General features: G+C 36.2%; 1 protein-coding gene across 1 annotated transcript in view; it reads left to right on the top strand.

The window, feature by feature from the left end:
* Positions 1-7,958, top strand: part of CNTN1 (contactin 1) — a 132,942-nt gene extending 124,984 nt beyond the window's left edge. The window contains exon 23 of the mRNA XM_019660444.1: positions 5,664-7,958. Within this exon, the coding sequence (XP_019515989.1) occupies positions 5,664-5,740 (77 nt within the window). The 3' untranslated portion in view covers positions 5,741-7,958. The remainder of the gene's footprint in view (positions 1-5,663) is intronic.
* Positions 7,959-16,749: the final 8,791 nt, after the last annotated feature.

The raw sequence follows: 16,749 nt of genomic DNA, 5'->3' as shown, positions 1-16,749 counted from the left end.
TACTCCACCAAAAAAATAAAAAAGTTAGTTTCCAGTTAAAATTCTAATGCTGCGCCTATTATGAATAGCTCTCAATGATTACTCATAAAAATGGCTCCTGTACTCAAACTAATTTGCAGAAATATTCTTCAATTCTTCAGGAGCTAACTAGATTAATTGCTTTTCTTATCTTGATTACCCTCAAGCAATTGAGGAAAATAGGTAAAAGATGAGGACACCAGTTAGAGAGATTGTGAATAATTTAGGTGAGTAATTGCATGAAACAGTTTTCTAATTGCAACAAAATGACCACAAAAAACAATACTGAGAACAGAACAGTATTCTTGTGACATGTTCCTTGACAAAAAGTTTACCATGGTCAACCAATTTGGGAGATAAGGGTTATTCCAGTTACTTTTGGTGACTCTCAATTTGCATTTGCACTTTTTAGTTAAATGTAGTCTGTTTTCCCAGAATCGCTCTTTTGTTTCTGGATCCACACAGCCATTTCATTGTGGAAAGTACTAGTAGAAAGTACCTGAGGACAGAATGAAAGTTGACATCTTCTTAAGTGACCCTGTGCTTCCTTGGCCACAGAAATTAGCTGAGGAGTTGCAACCTGTTCCAAGCTAGACCAATCATAGAAATCCATTAATTCAGCTACAGTAATTGTTTCAGGGGTGGGTTGTGACCCAGACTTTGCAAATCAGAATCTTTCCTTGAAACTTTTCTCACTGGAGTTGGGGAAAAAAGATATCATTTCTTTGATCTTGAGAATATATGATTGTGAGCTTGATGCTCTTGTCTATTTTGAGAGGTCAGTCTGAGAATGTGAGCCAGTATACAAAGGAAGAAGAGATGAAAGTCAGAAACATAGAAAACACAGGTGTTCAATTACCTGACTCTACTTGTCTCAAAGTCATACAACATTGGCTCTTTCTTCAGTTAGCTTCCTGTTACTTAAAAGCAAAGACCCCAACTACCATATCACAGAGGAGATAACATTTGAGCCAGACTACTGCAGAAACATTCAATATACCCAGTTTTGATAGGTGAAAGAACATTCCAAGAATGTTTATGATCTAAAAGGACATAATGTGCGATTTGGGGAACAGAAAGTAGATACGTCTCAAATATAAGATGTGTACAGGGGACACCTGCTTTATATATTGTTTTGCTTTTCTTTTTATCCAACTACATTTCAAAGAATACATTTCAAAGTATACAAGAGATAGTATGAATTGCTATCAAAGGTAGTATGAATAGCTACATTTACAGGAGTTTCCTACTAGTCATGCATTTACTGAAGTGATCTACCAAGAGCATCTGTTTGCAAACTTCCATAAGCAGAGCCCCACAAGTTGCGTGGAATGATGGGCTTGAGGGAGTAGTGGTGCTAGCATGAACAGAGAAGAGGCAGAAATCTGATGGGTGGTCTTTTGCCCCAGATTCATCTTTGAATAAAGCATCCCCTCTCCCTCCTAGTTCAGCAAAGGGATTCCACGGATGATTGTTTCGGAAGAAAAGCTATGCTACTATAATATACATAAGCGCCATTGATAGACATCTCCTCAATTCTCACAATAAAGCTATGAGATATACTATTATCTTTGTCTCATAGTTGAAGGAAGTAAGGCACAAAAAGGTTAAGGAACATATTCAAGGTTACCTGCGCATCAAAGGCTGAGGCTGGATTTGTATCACTCTCTTTGCCTGGCCCCAGAGTCCCCTGATGCTATTCCCAGTGCATACGTCCGCTCCTACTAGGACAGTGGCCTGCTTACTGACCCTCATATTTTCCTGTTCTTTCTTAAAACCTAAATAATCAAAGAACAAACACACACCTATAATCTGATAGACAGTCATACTACCTGTAATTGACTGGATGCTACAAGGAAACATACACCAGAGCAGTCGTGGAACATCGCTCAAGTGGGAAGGAGAAGCATCTTATGTAAGGTTTGAGTTCCTGCTGATGAATTCAGAGGAGGGTCTCAGGCAAGGAGCAATCAGTTCTGTTTCTGACATGGAGCTAGGGGAAGCAGGGATTAACTAGGGTTGGGGGCCATCAGGAGGGGAGAGTATAAAATGTAAAAAAATATTAAAGATTCCATGGCAGGTCACAGCGGTTTCCTTGGTCTTCTTCCTTAAGTCCTCTTATCCCACCCTTTTGCTTTCTCTCCACCTTGTGCTCTATAATCAGAAAAGGTTCAGTGCTTATAGATGGATGAAATATTCATGTTATAACATTTTAAGTCAAGTACTCATTATATGCTGGGTTTGGCATTAGTCAACACAGCTAAAAATATGATTTTGATATATTCCCTGTCCTGAAGTTATTCACAATCTAGAGATATTAATGATTTGGAACACAAAAGATGACATGATGAGGAGGAAATTCTTAGTATTATGGCATCATCAGCAATAGCCAAGAAGTAAGAATCTGGAATGGACCATGGTGTCCAAATTTAAGCATCCAAAAGTGTCCAAAAATATTGCATTAAATACTGACTAGAGGAGTCTCTGCTTATCATAAAACATGCAGAGATTGTGAAGCACTGTTTAACTTTTAAATGAAATTTCTCTTCTCAATATGTAACTTCTGGGTGGCCAGTTAGCTCAGGTGGTTAGAGTGCAGGCTCATAACACCAAGGTTGCCAGTTTGATCCCCACATGGGCCACTAAGTTGTGCCCTCTATAACTAGATTGAAGACAATGACTTGATGTGGAGCTGATGGGTCCTGGAAAACCACACTGTTCCCCAATAAAGTTTTTTTTTTTAATATGTAACTCTCTATAGCAGGAATCCTTCCTGAAGGAAGTAAGTCTGGGCAGTTTAGTATAAAAAAATTAAGAAAACCCAGTGAAAGAGATACAGTACTCTAAATTGGCTTTACATTTTTCCTGACAGAGAAAAATGATTCACCAGATTGATGATTATGTTTGACATTCAGTAAATAAGTAAAGACATTCAGTGAAAAGTAAAATATAGGTTTACTATGTACCATATAAATACTGAAATTATGTTTGATAGCAGTATGATGGTATACATTTTGTTAGATATAAAACCAATATATATTGAAAACCCCTCAAGAATATAGGGATCCCACATTTCAAATGACTTTAAATAGTAATTCAGTCAGGTCTCTAATTTGTGCTTGGAAGGTGGAAGAGAATGGAAGATGAAGACCACAATTACATAAGCTTGAGCTATTAGAGAAATTAAATATAACACATATAAACATGAAGAGTGTATTTAAAATAAATCAAATATCCTGATGTTGAAGCCACAAATTATGAAATTGTCTTTGGTTTTCATACTAACACCAAAACTTCAAAATGGCATCCGCGATTGACTAAACTTTCCACAGCCACAGTTTGCACTGAGCCAACCCACATATTCAGACACGTACAAGAACATGTACCCATTGCTGATGTAATTTGTGGTCAGGAGACAGAGCACCGCGGAGTCATTCTCAGACAAAGGGCTTCAAAACAGATCGATTAAATCAGGTAAACACTGAAAACTAATGTGTTTTATGTAATTGAGCCTTATTATTGGTCATCTTATTGGACTAATGCAATGTGTGGGCTGTGGCATATTTTTTAAATATCTATGTAAAAAAAAATAGAAGGAAAAAATACTGCAACAATACAAAGACTCTGACACAGCTTGGGTGCTGCACTTCCCCACAGATCATTTATTTTCCTTCTGTGTCTTTGCCTTGACATGTTAAGTGCAGGGTGTAGTGTCCTTATGCATTTCTGCAATGGGTCCTTTTCCAAAGCTGTCTGCACAAAGTGGTGAGAGGTACAAAGAGTACGGCCTTTGGAGCCAGGCCAATCTGAGATCTGATCCTGGCTCTGTCCTCACCACTGGCCTTGAACAAGTCATTTTACCTAACTGAGTTACATAATATAAAGTTAGGATAATAAGACCTACCATCATCAGTTGTTGTATTCATGTCAACATGGATATCGAGGGCCAGCGGGGTGTCTGTCATGGTGGTAGGACAGTAAATGGGAGCTATTATAGTCATTATTGGCGGTACCATTATATTGATAATGTATAGCATCTGCATTAATGAGGCTATAAGCAGCTACTTGAGGACGGTTTGTATTGTCTATTCTGTTCTGCCCTCACTTTTTGATCCTCACTGTCCTGCTTATTCCTAAAACCCACTTTAGCTGTGCCTGATAATGCTTTCTTGCTTGTTTTCCCTGTAGCACTGAATGCTGCTAACAGGGCAATAGTGGAATGCAAGCATATAGGCAGACACAGTCATCTTCTGCCATATAGGAATGTGCTTGTAATGACCAGAGAGTCAAGAGAAAGGCCCGAAATCTTCCTGAGTATAAGAGGAGCATTCCAAAGAAAGGGGTGTTTGAGGCCACTGTTAACATGGTAGATAATAAAGATTTAATGTTTTAAATAAACTTCTAAAACTTGACACAAACCTGTTATATTCACAAGCTGTTGACTATGTTTTTTAACCTGTCACTCATTCATTGTAGTGTGTTCATTGAAGATAATGATGCGGAAAGTGGCAAGGAAGAGGATACCTTCTTGGTCCCACTTTTCATCCCTTTCTCAGGAATTTCAGTGTGGGCAGGACCTTCACCAGTAAACTTGCTTGACCATAGGAAGAGCCCTACTACTCTATATAAATATTAGCCGAAGATATATAAGTCCATAGCATAGTGTATAGTGTATCATTTTTATTTTTACTTCACAGCATATGTTAGGGCAATTGTGTATAAAAATTTGAATAGATGATTTACTATTACAAAATATATTCATCAAATCATTGTGAATAAGCATCTACATGTCTTAAAACCATTGGGGTATGAAATTATGCAATATCTATCCAGTTATACCTATGATGTCATTGTCCCAGATACCATTATTAGTATTTTTACTGTATCTCTTTATCTTATTTAATAACTTACACACATGCACGTGCGCGCGCACACACACACACACACACACACACACACGTGTGTGTTATATATATATTTGTTTTATATCTATTTCTTAACACCTTCTGGTAGGAATTTGGTACTGCTGGATCATAGGGAAAACATAAACATTTTTTATTTTATAATCTTAAATGTTTTTTGTTGTGTTTTTTTTTTAAAGATTTTTATTTGGGAATTGGAACAGTGCTGGGGAATTGGGGGAAGGGGAACAGACAAGTTGCTGTTACTTTGTTCTTCAGTCTAGTTGTGGAGGACGTTGCTTCACTGGCCCAAGTTGGCACCATCATTGCGCTCTTCCTGGGTGAGGCAGATCAGCTCCAGGTCGAGCTGTTGTTCAGTATCTTAGCTGTGGAGGGCAGTGTCACTGGCCCTCATATGTGGGATCCGAACCGGGGCCCTCTGGCATCCCATGCCAGCTCTTAACCAATGCGTCACTCAGCTGGCCCTTAAATGATTTTTATATGAACATGTATAAACAGGCCATATACTCTCACACAAAATCCTTCATCAAACATTTCTCTTTCTTAAATGACCTAAGAAGACAAAATCTGTCTTCTGTTTATTTGTTTGTTTCTTGTTTGTTTTTCTTTAAAGAACAACTTGATTTTCAGGCCTACATAATTTCTGGCCTCCCCCAAAACAAGGCAAATGAGAAATGGTGACTGTTATCAATGAAATATGCACAATTTTGGTTTGCTTTGTAGGTACATCTACCCTATTACCAAGTCTTCTCGGCTTACTGCTGCCTGCCTGTAGCATCCTTGTCTACTTGGAATTCTGAATGTGATGTGACAGCTGCTGTTCCCGACCCAGCTCAGAGGACACCCTTCATCCCTCTGATGACTACAATTCCTTCCAATACCTGCGGCTCCATCCTAAGCCAAATAAATTATACTTTAACAAACTATCCAACTGATTTACATCACTTTATGACTGAGGCATTCAGGAACCCCATCATCCAAAAGAATAAACTTTTAAATGGATAGAAAATGATTTTTAACTCGTTCCAATATGCCTTATAAACCACTTAACCTGATTCTGTGACAGTTGCATGATTTAATCCAATGGGACAAGTTACAGTGTTCAATTCAATAGGCTGTAGAGTGAAAGTAAAATCACCATACACAGGTGCTTTAAATCTAATAACAAGTTGTAAAATATAATAGAGGTTGAAATGTTGATTGTATGTGGTAAATGTAAGAGTACTATCCTCTTGTATTATCCCCTCTGTTCTGGGTCCTGCATATTTTTGAATGGCCCCTACCATTCATGACATTTTGAGTTTTCTTAAGAAAAAAAATCGAGTATAACTGAAATAAATTCCATTTATTTCTGAGATAAATTCCATTACCAAATCATTTTATTGAATGAGTTGAAAGATTTTGAATATTAAAAACCAAATTCTAGAACTTATTATCAGTATTCTTATTTTGGACATAAGTAATTTTCTAAATATTTGATTTTCAGAACCAGTAATACTTTGAAGTTAATTTTTTAATAGTAAAGTTAACAGACCATATGAAGATTTATTTTTACTTTTGTATTCTACTTTGAAATTATCTTATCCTTTTCTTATCATGTTTCAAACCTCAAAAGTCACAGCTCTTATCTAGAATATTATCACATTGCTGTATTTATTCAAACATGGAATGATGAATTTTGAAAAGTAGAGTGCTTCCATTTTTTAATCAAGATGTGGCAGTCTTTATACAGCTAGGAACAAATGGCAGTTAAATGAATATCAGAATTACGTAATCATATCTAGTATCGTGTGTTTTGTGCTTCATTTCTAAGTAAAACCTTTCTGTATTGAAGTTGTGAGATCAAGAAATCACCTGTAGGTTGGGAAAAACTACAGTGTTCCTTATTTTTTAATATTGAGTTTTAAACTCATTTCCCGCTTCAATGCAATACTAAAAACTGGCTAAAAATACCAAATCAATAGGTTGCTAATGGTACTTTGAAGAGTATGCAAAACTGGAAGGCCAGGAGGAGACAAATAACATATCCATCCAACGATGTCTCCAAAGTGTTGGTGCTTTAGGTTTTTATAAGTTGTGAAATGGAAGATGCACTTTTCTTCATTCTCCATGGTGTGCACGGAAATGTATTTGAGTATGGATGTGAAAGAAATGGAGTAATAAGGATCAGCTGGCTCATGAAAAAGTGCAATGTCTGATGCATCAAGAGGTATAATCCTATTTTATTAGCACAACCTTGCGAGCTAATTAGAGATAGAGTTTATCTTTTTAGAAAGGATACCTTATAGGTTCATAAAAAAATATTTACGGGAAGCAAAACAGATCTATTACTACTTTATCCCCCTTTCTTTAATTTGTATAATTTTTGTACTATATATCTATGTGTAAATGTTTAGAGCTTTCATTATGAAAATATCAATAAATATTTCATTAGTTAACATTTAACTCTTTGTTATAAAATGAAACTTTTTAAAAATAAGTGAAATGGATGAAATCCCAGTAGAAGTATGTCAACAGTCTTAAGAGCATTACCAGATTTCATAAAATGTTTAATTATTTGGAAAACAAAATCTCTTCATACATTATGGAAATCAATACTCTGTAAGCCTTCTGTACAAATCTTTGTTTTCATTGTAACACTTTGGGGTTTTTCTTTTGCAATGTGACCCATGTTGGGCATTTTTATATAATCGACACAACTAAATCTTTTGCCAAATGCATGCTTGCCTTTTATTTTCTAATGTGTGGTAATAAAAAGCAAAACTGATTAGATTTTGCATGAAAAGGTTCTGGAAGGTAAGAAGAAAACAGATTTTGGTGGTTATTTGTTTAATTTTAAATTTGTGACAGATTAGGTAGATTAAAATCTCTCATATACCAATAACTCAAGCTTTTCATTTCCTCATACAATTCTACAAATTTGACTGGGACCATCAGTTTTAAACTGTTGTCAATCTAACTAATGTATAACCTGCTTTAAGATGCAAGATTCTTAATTAAACTTTATATAGATATAGACACATCTGTTGTTTCTTTGTATTTCAGGAAAGGTGATAGTAGTTTTATTTGATACTGATAAATATTGAATTGATATTTTTAGTTATTTTTTATCATTTTTTCAATGGAGTAGTATAGGACTGTGCTTTGTCCTTTTTATGAATGAAAACAAATTATAAAGAAATAAATGTCTTACTGTTATCCAAGAAATAACAACTGTCCTTTCAATTTACCTAAAGTTGAAAATTAATTTTTAGAAGGTTTTCATTATAAGTTAAATAGCATGGAATAAATACTACTTGTTAAGCAACATTTCAATGATTGAAGGGTTCTACAAAAAGTATATACACAGACACAAAGACACACACATGAGCTTGCATGCACACATGTTCACAGGCATTGATACACTGAAATAAGTTCTGGTAGATAACTTTGATTCATGGAGATATCAGTGCATATCACTCAGTCTAATGCTAGACACTAAAGCAAGCTACTAGATGCTGAGTAAATAGACTAGTTTAACCCTGAATGAGCTGATACTTTAATAGAGGAATTTGCATAAATGCATGACTCTATACAGGAGTGTGGTACAATTAAAGCCTTCTCAGTCCTGTGCCAGACTAAACCCCAAATTCTGAGTCGCAGGGCTTCCTCTGTTTTTGCCTTACAATCTCCTGAGTTCTCACTGTGATTCCACATTGGCATTCTGACCTCCCTTCCTGTTCCGTGAAGCTTGGTTTCCACCCTGGACTCTGATTTCCCCTTTTGGACCCTGCCTCCATTTCTTGACCCTGAGTATTAGATTACTTCTGTTCTAATATTCTGCTTTTGGTATTTGACCTTGGATTGACCCCAGCTCTAATTCCCCAGGTTTTGGGAGATCAAAGCTTCTTTCTGTGAGAGATTTTTCCCTGTAAGGGGTTTCTCAAACCTAGTTGCCCATCACAATAATCTGGATAATTTGAAAAAGTAATATAAATTCCCTGGACCCCAGTCCAGACTTTCTAAATCAGAATCTAGAAAGTGAGGAATCTGTATTTTTTTAGGTTGTTCAGGAGTGTCTGATAGGGAGCCAGATTTGAGAAACACAGATTTTCATGATTACTACAAGTTAGATTAACTGATATTTTTAACTGAATCAACAATATCAACATGATGGATACATAATTTAAACCTCTCTTAATAATAACAAAGCCATTCTCTTGGCTTGTCTAAAATGTTAATTTTCTCTTGACTAATTTGCTCATTTGTTCTTGTATTTTTGGCTCTACATCTTAATTATCAAAATCTTATACTTTTTGTCTATTAAAAATATCCCCTAATTTGTTTGTATCTAAAACCCAAGCAGCAGACTGAAATGTACTTCAGAAGATTCCTTCTCTAAAGGAATGTGGATTTCCTTTATTTTTTTCTTTCTTTTTTCTTCATGTGGCTTGGAAAGTTAATTAAATTTTAATACTTAATTTCCTGAGTCTATAATCTCATGGAGATTGCTAATAAAAAGATTGATGAAAGGTGCCCCCTCCCAACTTCAACTTTTTTTTTTTTTTCCCAGAATGAAAACATGGTGGTTATGAATGGACTGACTTTAAAATTAGTTGATGGAGGCCAGGATTAGATTTCTACATTGCTTATCATATTTTAAAAACAGGTTTCACTTTTTAGATGCTAGTAATAAACCTGACACTTGGAATAATATATATTAGTACCTATGATGCTATTACTCTTTGGCTCTAGAGTTCAGTCGGTCTCATCCTGAGGTAAAACTGTGAAGGAAATTGGTTTTATTTATCATACCTTCTCAGTTAAGCTCCTTTGCTTTGAGGCAAGCTGCCTTAAAAAAGCAAGGCCCTGGGCTGGCCAAGTGACTCAGTTGGCTAAGAGCTCGCTCAAGAGTGCAAGCTCTGAGCAACAGCGGTTCCAGTCCTGGCCCGAGCTGAGCTGCCAACAGGCAGCAGGATGGCTCAGCTATTTAAAAAAAAAAGCAAGGCCCGAATACCTCCCTTCTTGTATTAGCTTCCTAGTGCTGCCACAACAAATGACCATGAACTGAGTGGCTTCAAACAACAGAAATCTATCTCTCGCAGTTCTGGAAGTTGGAAGTCTGAAATCAAGGTGTTGGCAAGGTAAGTTCCTTGTGGAGACTCTGAGAGAATGTCCTGCGCCTCTCTCCAACTTCTGTGGTTGCAGACAGACCCTGGTGGTCCTTGGCTTTCAGCTGCATCTCTCCAGTCTCTGCTTCAGTTGTTGTGTGGCATTCTCCCTGTGCTACTTTGTGTTCAAATTTTTCTCTTTTTAGAAGGACAGCAGTGGTTGGGTTAGGGCCCACCCTAATCCAGCATGACCTCATGTTAACCTGATTATATCTGCAAAGACCCTATTTCCAAATAAGATCCCATTTACAGATTCCAGGGTGACATAACTCTTGGGAGAATACTGTTCAAGCCTGTATACTTCTCCTTTCCTCTTTTTAAAACCTGCATATGCTCCAGTCACACTAATGAGGATATGATTTAAATGCTGCTCTAAGCATGCTTTCAGAAAGCATTTATATTGATAACATGAAATAATATGGGTGAATCTCAAATGCATTTTGCTAAGTGAAAAGAAGCCAGATTCAAAAGGCTGTGTTATTCTATTTATAAGATATTCTAGAAAAAGAATAACTCTAGGTACTGAGAACAAGTCAATAGTTGCTAGGAAATAAAAGTAGAGTGAAGGTTTGACTACAAAGGAACAGCATGAAGGAACTCTGGTAGCGATGGAACTGGTGGCAGTGACTCAAATCTACATATTTGTCAAAACTCATAAAATGGTACAGAAAAAGCGAGTTTTACTGTATGTACATTTGAAAAACTTTTACAAATGCAGTTATGCAAAGACCATGAGTCTTGGACAGACCTGTGATCATATTCTAACTATCTGTTATAACTATGAGACATTGGATAAGTAATGTGACATTTAGAACATTAAGTTTTCCATAAAGTGAGAATAACATTCCTCAGTCATTCAATTTTTTTGCACATGACACTCAACTCAAATAAGCTTAAGAATAAAAAGAAGAAATTTATTGGCTGAAATAATGGGATCTATAAAATAGACTAGATATAAGGGCTTAAGTAATGTTCTCAGGGCATTGTCTCATCATGTGTTAATCCTGCTTCTCTCTCTGCACATTTCATTGTCAAGCAGGCTCCTTGTGGCAGGGATCATGAGTGCCGACAGTTCAAAGCCTACATCCTACTGGACAGTGGTCAAAAAGTAAGAGAGGTTCTTTCTGACCTGGCACATATACCAAATCTCATTGAAGACCCAGATTATCCCCAGGAGCTTGTATTTTACTTAGCCATCTTGGGCCTCCTGGCTACCCTTCTGGATAATGGGGAGGTGGTGAATGCACTGTGATAGAAATTCCCACCAGGACCACATGGAGTGGGGAAGGGGTGATTCCCCTGAAAGAAATATAAGGTGTTATTAACAAAAAAAGGTGTTAGACTAGCAAAAACATTCCCCACCCCAGTTATTCTTAAAATTCTATGAGAATTTAAAAAGATGATTGAATTAAAATGCTTGACATATAGTAAATTTCTAACCAATCTTAAACTTCCCTTCCTACCAATACTTTTCAATGGGCATATGCAATACAGCATTTACTTCTAAAACTCTTAGATCAGGTGATTGTATTGCTATCTGTTTATACCTAGCTCAGCTTAGTGTTCAGAGTCAACTCAAAGTTAGTTCCCCTCAATCAGGCAGAGCTGATTTAGTTTAACTGAATACAATATCAGGATGTGAAAGAATCAGGAAAAAGGCCAATTGGCACTGAAACCTTTCTTTTACTACATTTTAAATGTATACCATTTCCGATATGAGGGCTGAAGAGAAATCATTGTCAAGCAGTCCTGTCTATACTTTTTTCATTATTTCTGTGAAAGCATGATGTGCATATCCAGATACAGTACAAATTTCTAAGTAACTTCAGAACTTCAGAACTTGCAAAGCCTGATCCGCAGAGACAATTATTCTAATGTATCAATGGGAAAGGCATGCCATATCAAAGTGTTGAAAACACACTATCTTAAGCAAACTGTATTAGTTATTTCTTGCCACAATAATGTTGCAGAAACACAACCACAAAACCTCAGTAGCATATAACAATAAACATTAACTGCTCACACATCTGGGTCGGCAGCGGATCAGATCTGTGGCTTTGCTAATATGAACTGGGCTTCCTCACATGTCCGGCAGCGCCTGACTCTCAGTTGTTGGAGTTTGCTTTCAGTTGGGGCCTTTACAGCAACTTGTTTCTGCTCCACTTTTCTCTCATCTCTCAGCAGGCTAGTTCTGGCATGTTCTCATGACAATGGTAGAGGTGCAAGGAAACAAGTGGAAACATACATGAACTCTTTCAAGCCTTTGCTTGCCTCATATCTGCTAATATCCTATTGACACCACGTCACATTATAAACCCAGAACTAAGGGGCAGGGAAGGTCACCCACAGATGTGGGTGGGCGCGTTAAAGTTACAAGCAAATGCAGATCTAAAGATCAAATTTTATTAGATCTAAGAGGTCATCAATTTTACCATTAAGAAGGAAAAAAATAATCCGAATTAAAGTATAATACAGTATAGCTTATCATGTAGAACTTTTATATTTGTTGAAATAGCCATTTATTTGCACAAATATTTGTATGAATTGATATTCTTATGCATAGAAAAAAAGGAAACTACCAGGAAATAAAGTGTGTAATATAGTGCTAAAACGTCTTCACATTCAGAATATGACTCTTTTAAATTATGTTTAAACTATGAGTTGTTGATATTTGTATTTTGCCACAAAATATCATCCTTTGCTGGTATTGGTATATGCATCACTTTTTAAAAATAATGCTCCACTAATTATTCCAAGTACTTTCTCAACCTTATCAGACATTGATAGAAAGTTATGGTCACTTAAAAAATGTGTATGCAAATTCCTCCCTTCAAGAGATGGAAACTAGTTCTCTTCCCCTTGTGTTTGTTCTGTATTTAGCGACTCACCTCTAGTGAACAGAAGACAGAAGAAGTGACTGACTGTACAGGACTTTAGAAACTAGGTCATAAAAAACAAATGTGGTTCCCATCTTAGCATCTCTCAGTCAGTCTCTCTCTCTCTCTCTCTCTCTCTCTCTCTCTCTCTCTCTTTTTCTTTCTCATTAATTGCTCTGAGAGAAGCCAAATGCCAGGTTTGAAAGCATTCAAGCAGCCTTGTGGAGATACCCACGCGGTAAGGATACCCACTGCCTACCACAAGCCATGTGAGTGAGCCATCTTGCAAGCATATAACCCAGGCCCAATCAAGCCCTCAGACCACTGCAGCCTTGGCTAACAGCTTAACTGTAGTTTATGAAAGACCTCGAGCCACAAACACCCAACGAAACGGCTCCCAGATTCATGACCATCAGAAACTGTGTTTGATAACAAGTATTTGTTGTTTTAAGCCACTGTTTTGCTCATAATTTGTTACATAATAATAGATAAAACTACAGTAGACCCCCCCATTATCCATTGTTTTGCATTCTACAGTTTTAGTTACCCATGGTCAGCTGTGGTCCAAAAATATTAAATGGATAATTCATAAGTTTTAAATTATGTGCCATTTGAGTACTGTGATGAGATGCTGTGCTGTCTTGCTCCACTCCACCCAGGATGTGAGTCATCCCTTTGTCCAGTGTATCCATGCTATAGACGCTACCTGCTCTTTAGTCACTTAGTAGCCATCTCAGTTACAAGATCAACTGATGCAGTTTTGCTTGTGTTCAAGTAAGTCCCCCTTATTTTAATTAATAATGGCCCCAGAGGACACGAGTAGTGATGCTGGCCATTCAGGTATGCCAGGGAAGCTACAAAGTGCTGCCTTTGAAAGGTGAGTACAGTACAATAAGACATTGAGAGAGAGAGAGAGAGAGAGAGAGAGAGAGAGAGAGAGAGAGAGACCACATTCACATAATTTTTATTACAGTTTATTGTTATAATTGTTTTATTTGATTATTATTGTTGTTAATCTGTTACTAAGCCTAATTTATAAATGAAACTTTATTATAGATCTGCATCTATAGGAAAAAAACATAGCATATACAGGGTTTGGCATTATCCATGGTTTCAAGCATCCGCTGGGGATCTTGGAACATATCACCTGCACGTAAAGGGGAATTACTGTAACAGTTAGTATAGAACAAAAACTCTTAAATGACTTCCTGACAAGAATTCTAAGCAAATGAAGTTGTCCCATCTGGCCAACAGGAATAACAAATGTATCCTTATATTTCCAGATGCTCTATTTCCATAAATTTCTGTACATAATACATTTTTGGTTTCAATAATGAATTGTAAGACATTTAAAAAAACAATTAAATGTGACATATGTTACCCTCAAACTACTTTCAACCTAATTGAAGTAATGACAATATAAACAACTATGGCCAAGGTCACAGATGTGCAGGCAATGACAACTGAGTCATAACTGTTTCCTGACTGAAAGTAATTGAAAGATTACATTGATTTTAAGATGCATCCCATTTTCAGAGATGTTAACATGTAAAAAAATTGGGTAAACCAGAAATGATGAAGTATGGCATTTAATAGCTCTTATGGACACTTAAAGCTCCTGGACCAAATTTGGGTTAAAGAAGGCTAGGGTTATGTTTAGGTTAGGATGTTCAGTGGTATTTGTTTAGTTCACTGAGGAAGCAGGACCCCAGCTTAGCTGGCTAGGATCCCAATGGTGAGCTCAGATGAGCATGGCTGCCAAAGGGAATAGTTTCTACCTTTACGTTTATCATAAAGATAACAGTTCAAAGTGTTCCATGACCCTGAACTCTGTGTCTTTTTATCTTCATAGAGCAGCACAAGGCTTTGCATGTAATGAGGATTTAGTACATACATATTGAATAGATTATTGAATGAAAAACAAGTTTTTGGTGTTCTAGCACATTTTTCTGTAACTACTTTTCATATTGCTTGATTGAGAAATGTGCTTAGTCTACATATTTTAATAAGATGAGTGATCTTTAATAAAAGAGAACAATAAGCTTTTGACAGTGTTTACCAGTCTAAGTTTGTGAAAACATCTGGGTGGGGAATAGATTCAATGCAGGGTTGTCGCTGAAGAGGAAGAAATTTATCTACATTTGTGCTCTCAGGAAATAGCCAAGACCTCCTTTTCTGAGTATTGTTTCTGTAATATTTTTTTTTCTAAATGTTTGCACCTCAAGAGCACAGGATTAGATTGATCTGATCAGTAATACTCTACAATTCGTGGGACACACTAACACACAGCCCAGGTACAATGTTTTCTACTGTTATCATTCATTTACTTATATATTTATTTATACATTTTGTTATGTTTCTCTCCAATGAACTACAATTCCATATTCTGCCATGCCTTCATTGTCCTGTATGCAATGTGTGTCCCTTTTGTTCTTCTTTGTTTTATTTACATATGTGTTAGTCTATGAAGAATAATTAGTATCATTATATTTGGTTTGTATCTACATAAATTATACTTTGATGCATACTTTATTTGGTTTCCCAGGTCTTTCAATGAACGTTATATTTTTTCTAACCTATCCATGTTGCTCTATGCAGGTCTAGTGTATTCCCTGGCAACTTTTGTTACATTTCAATTCTTCATTCCCATTCTGTTTTGTAATCTCCTTATTAAAGACAGTTTTACAGCAAACGTCCTTTTTGTGCTTCTTTCTGAACCTCTGTGAGACTATTCCTGGGGTATATGTATTCAGTAATGAAAGTTTACTAAGTTATAGTATGTATGCATAACATGTTGTTTTACTCATACATCTCCAGTCAACAAAGGTATTCTTCTAGGGATCGGGCTATAACAATAAGCAAAATGAAATCACCCAAATCTGAAAAGGTCAATCCAATTTTCATTTCCAGCACCTGAGGGCTTCCATTTCCCTGTCTGAAAGTGATGTTGTGTAGACACAACTTATTCAATCTGATCATGTATGAGGTGTTTTAATTTACGTTTCACTGATCACTAAATACACTGAGCATAGCATCTCTTTGAATGATTACTGTTTGTATTTTCATCTTTTATGACTTTCTTATTTATATCAAAACATTTTAATATTCTATAGAAACCTTGAAGATATGCCTACCCATGGGCAAGCAATTTCACTCCTGGTTTTATAGATAGAAAAATGTGGGTACCAACTATCAGAGTATTCATGTTAGTATTGTTTCCATAGATCAAATTTAGAATTAACGCAAAGGCTCATCCATAGTATCTTAGATAAATACACTATGGTGTTTTTTAAATAATGGAATATTATAGAGTCATTAATATGAATATCCTATTGCTACACACAACAAGAATGAATCTCATATGCATATGTTGAATGAAAAAGCAAGGCATAAAAGAGAGCATGCTGTCAGATTACTTTTATAAAGTTCAAGATTCAAAAGTTCTATTTCATTAGAATCAAGATATTGATCAGGTTACCTTTAGGAAGTTGGGTGAAGTTAGTGACTAGCAGTGAGTATAAAGAGTGTAAAGTATAAAGAGACTTCTGCAGTGGTAGTTTTTCTTGATCTGGGTGGTAATTGGTCTGTGTGAAAATTCATTAAGCTGTACATTTATGACTTGTGAATTTTTCAATGTGCTTCAATAAATAAATTAGGTTAAAAAATTCAATAAATTATTAGTGCATAAGTGCATTTCTAATTATATCCTAAAATAGAGTAACATTTTTAGGCTAGGAAGTGTGACAATTTCTCAAGCATGTCTCTCACAAAGGGCTTATAAAA

This window comes from Hipposideros armiger, unplaced genomic scaffold, assembly GCF_001890085.2.
Source record: "Hipposideros armiger isolate ML-2016 unplaced genomic scaffold, ASM189008v1 scaffold_318, whole genome shotgun sequence".
In the NCBI taxonomy this organism is placed as follows: domain Eukaryota; kingdom Metazoa; phylum Chordata; class Mammalia; order Chiroptera; family Hipposideridae; genus Hipposideros; species Hipposideros armiger.
The sequence above is the reverse complement of the archived record's forward strand: the minus strand, read 5'-3'. Positions and strand labels throughout refer to the sequence as shown.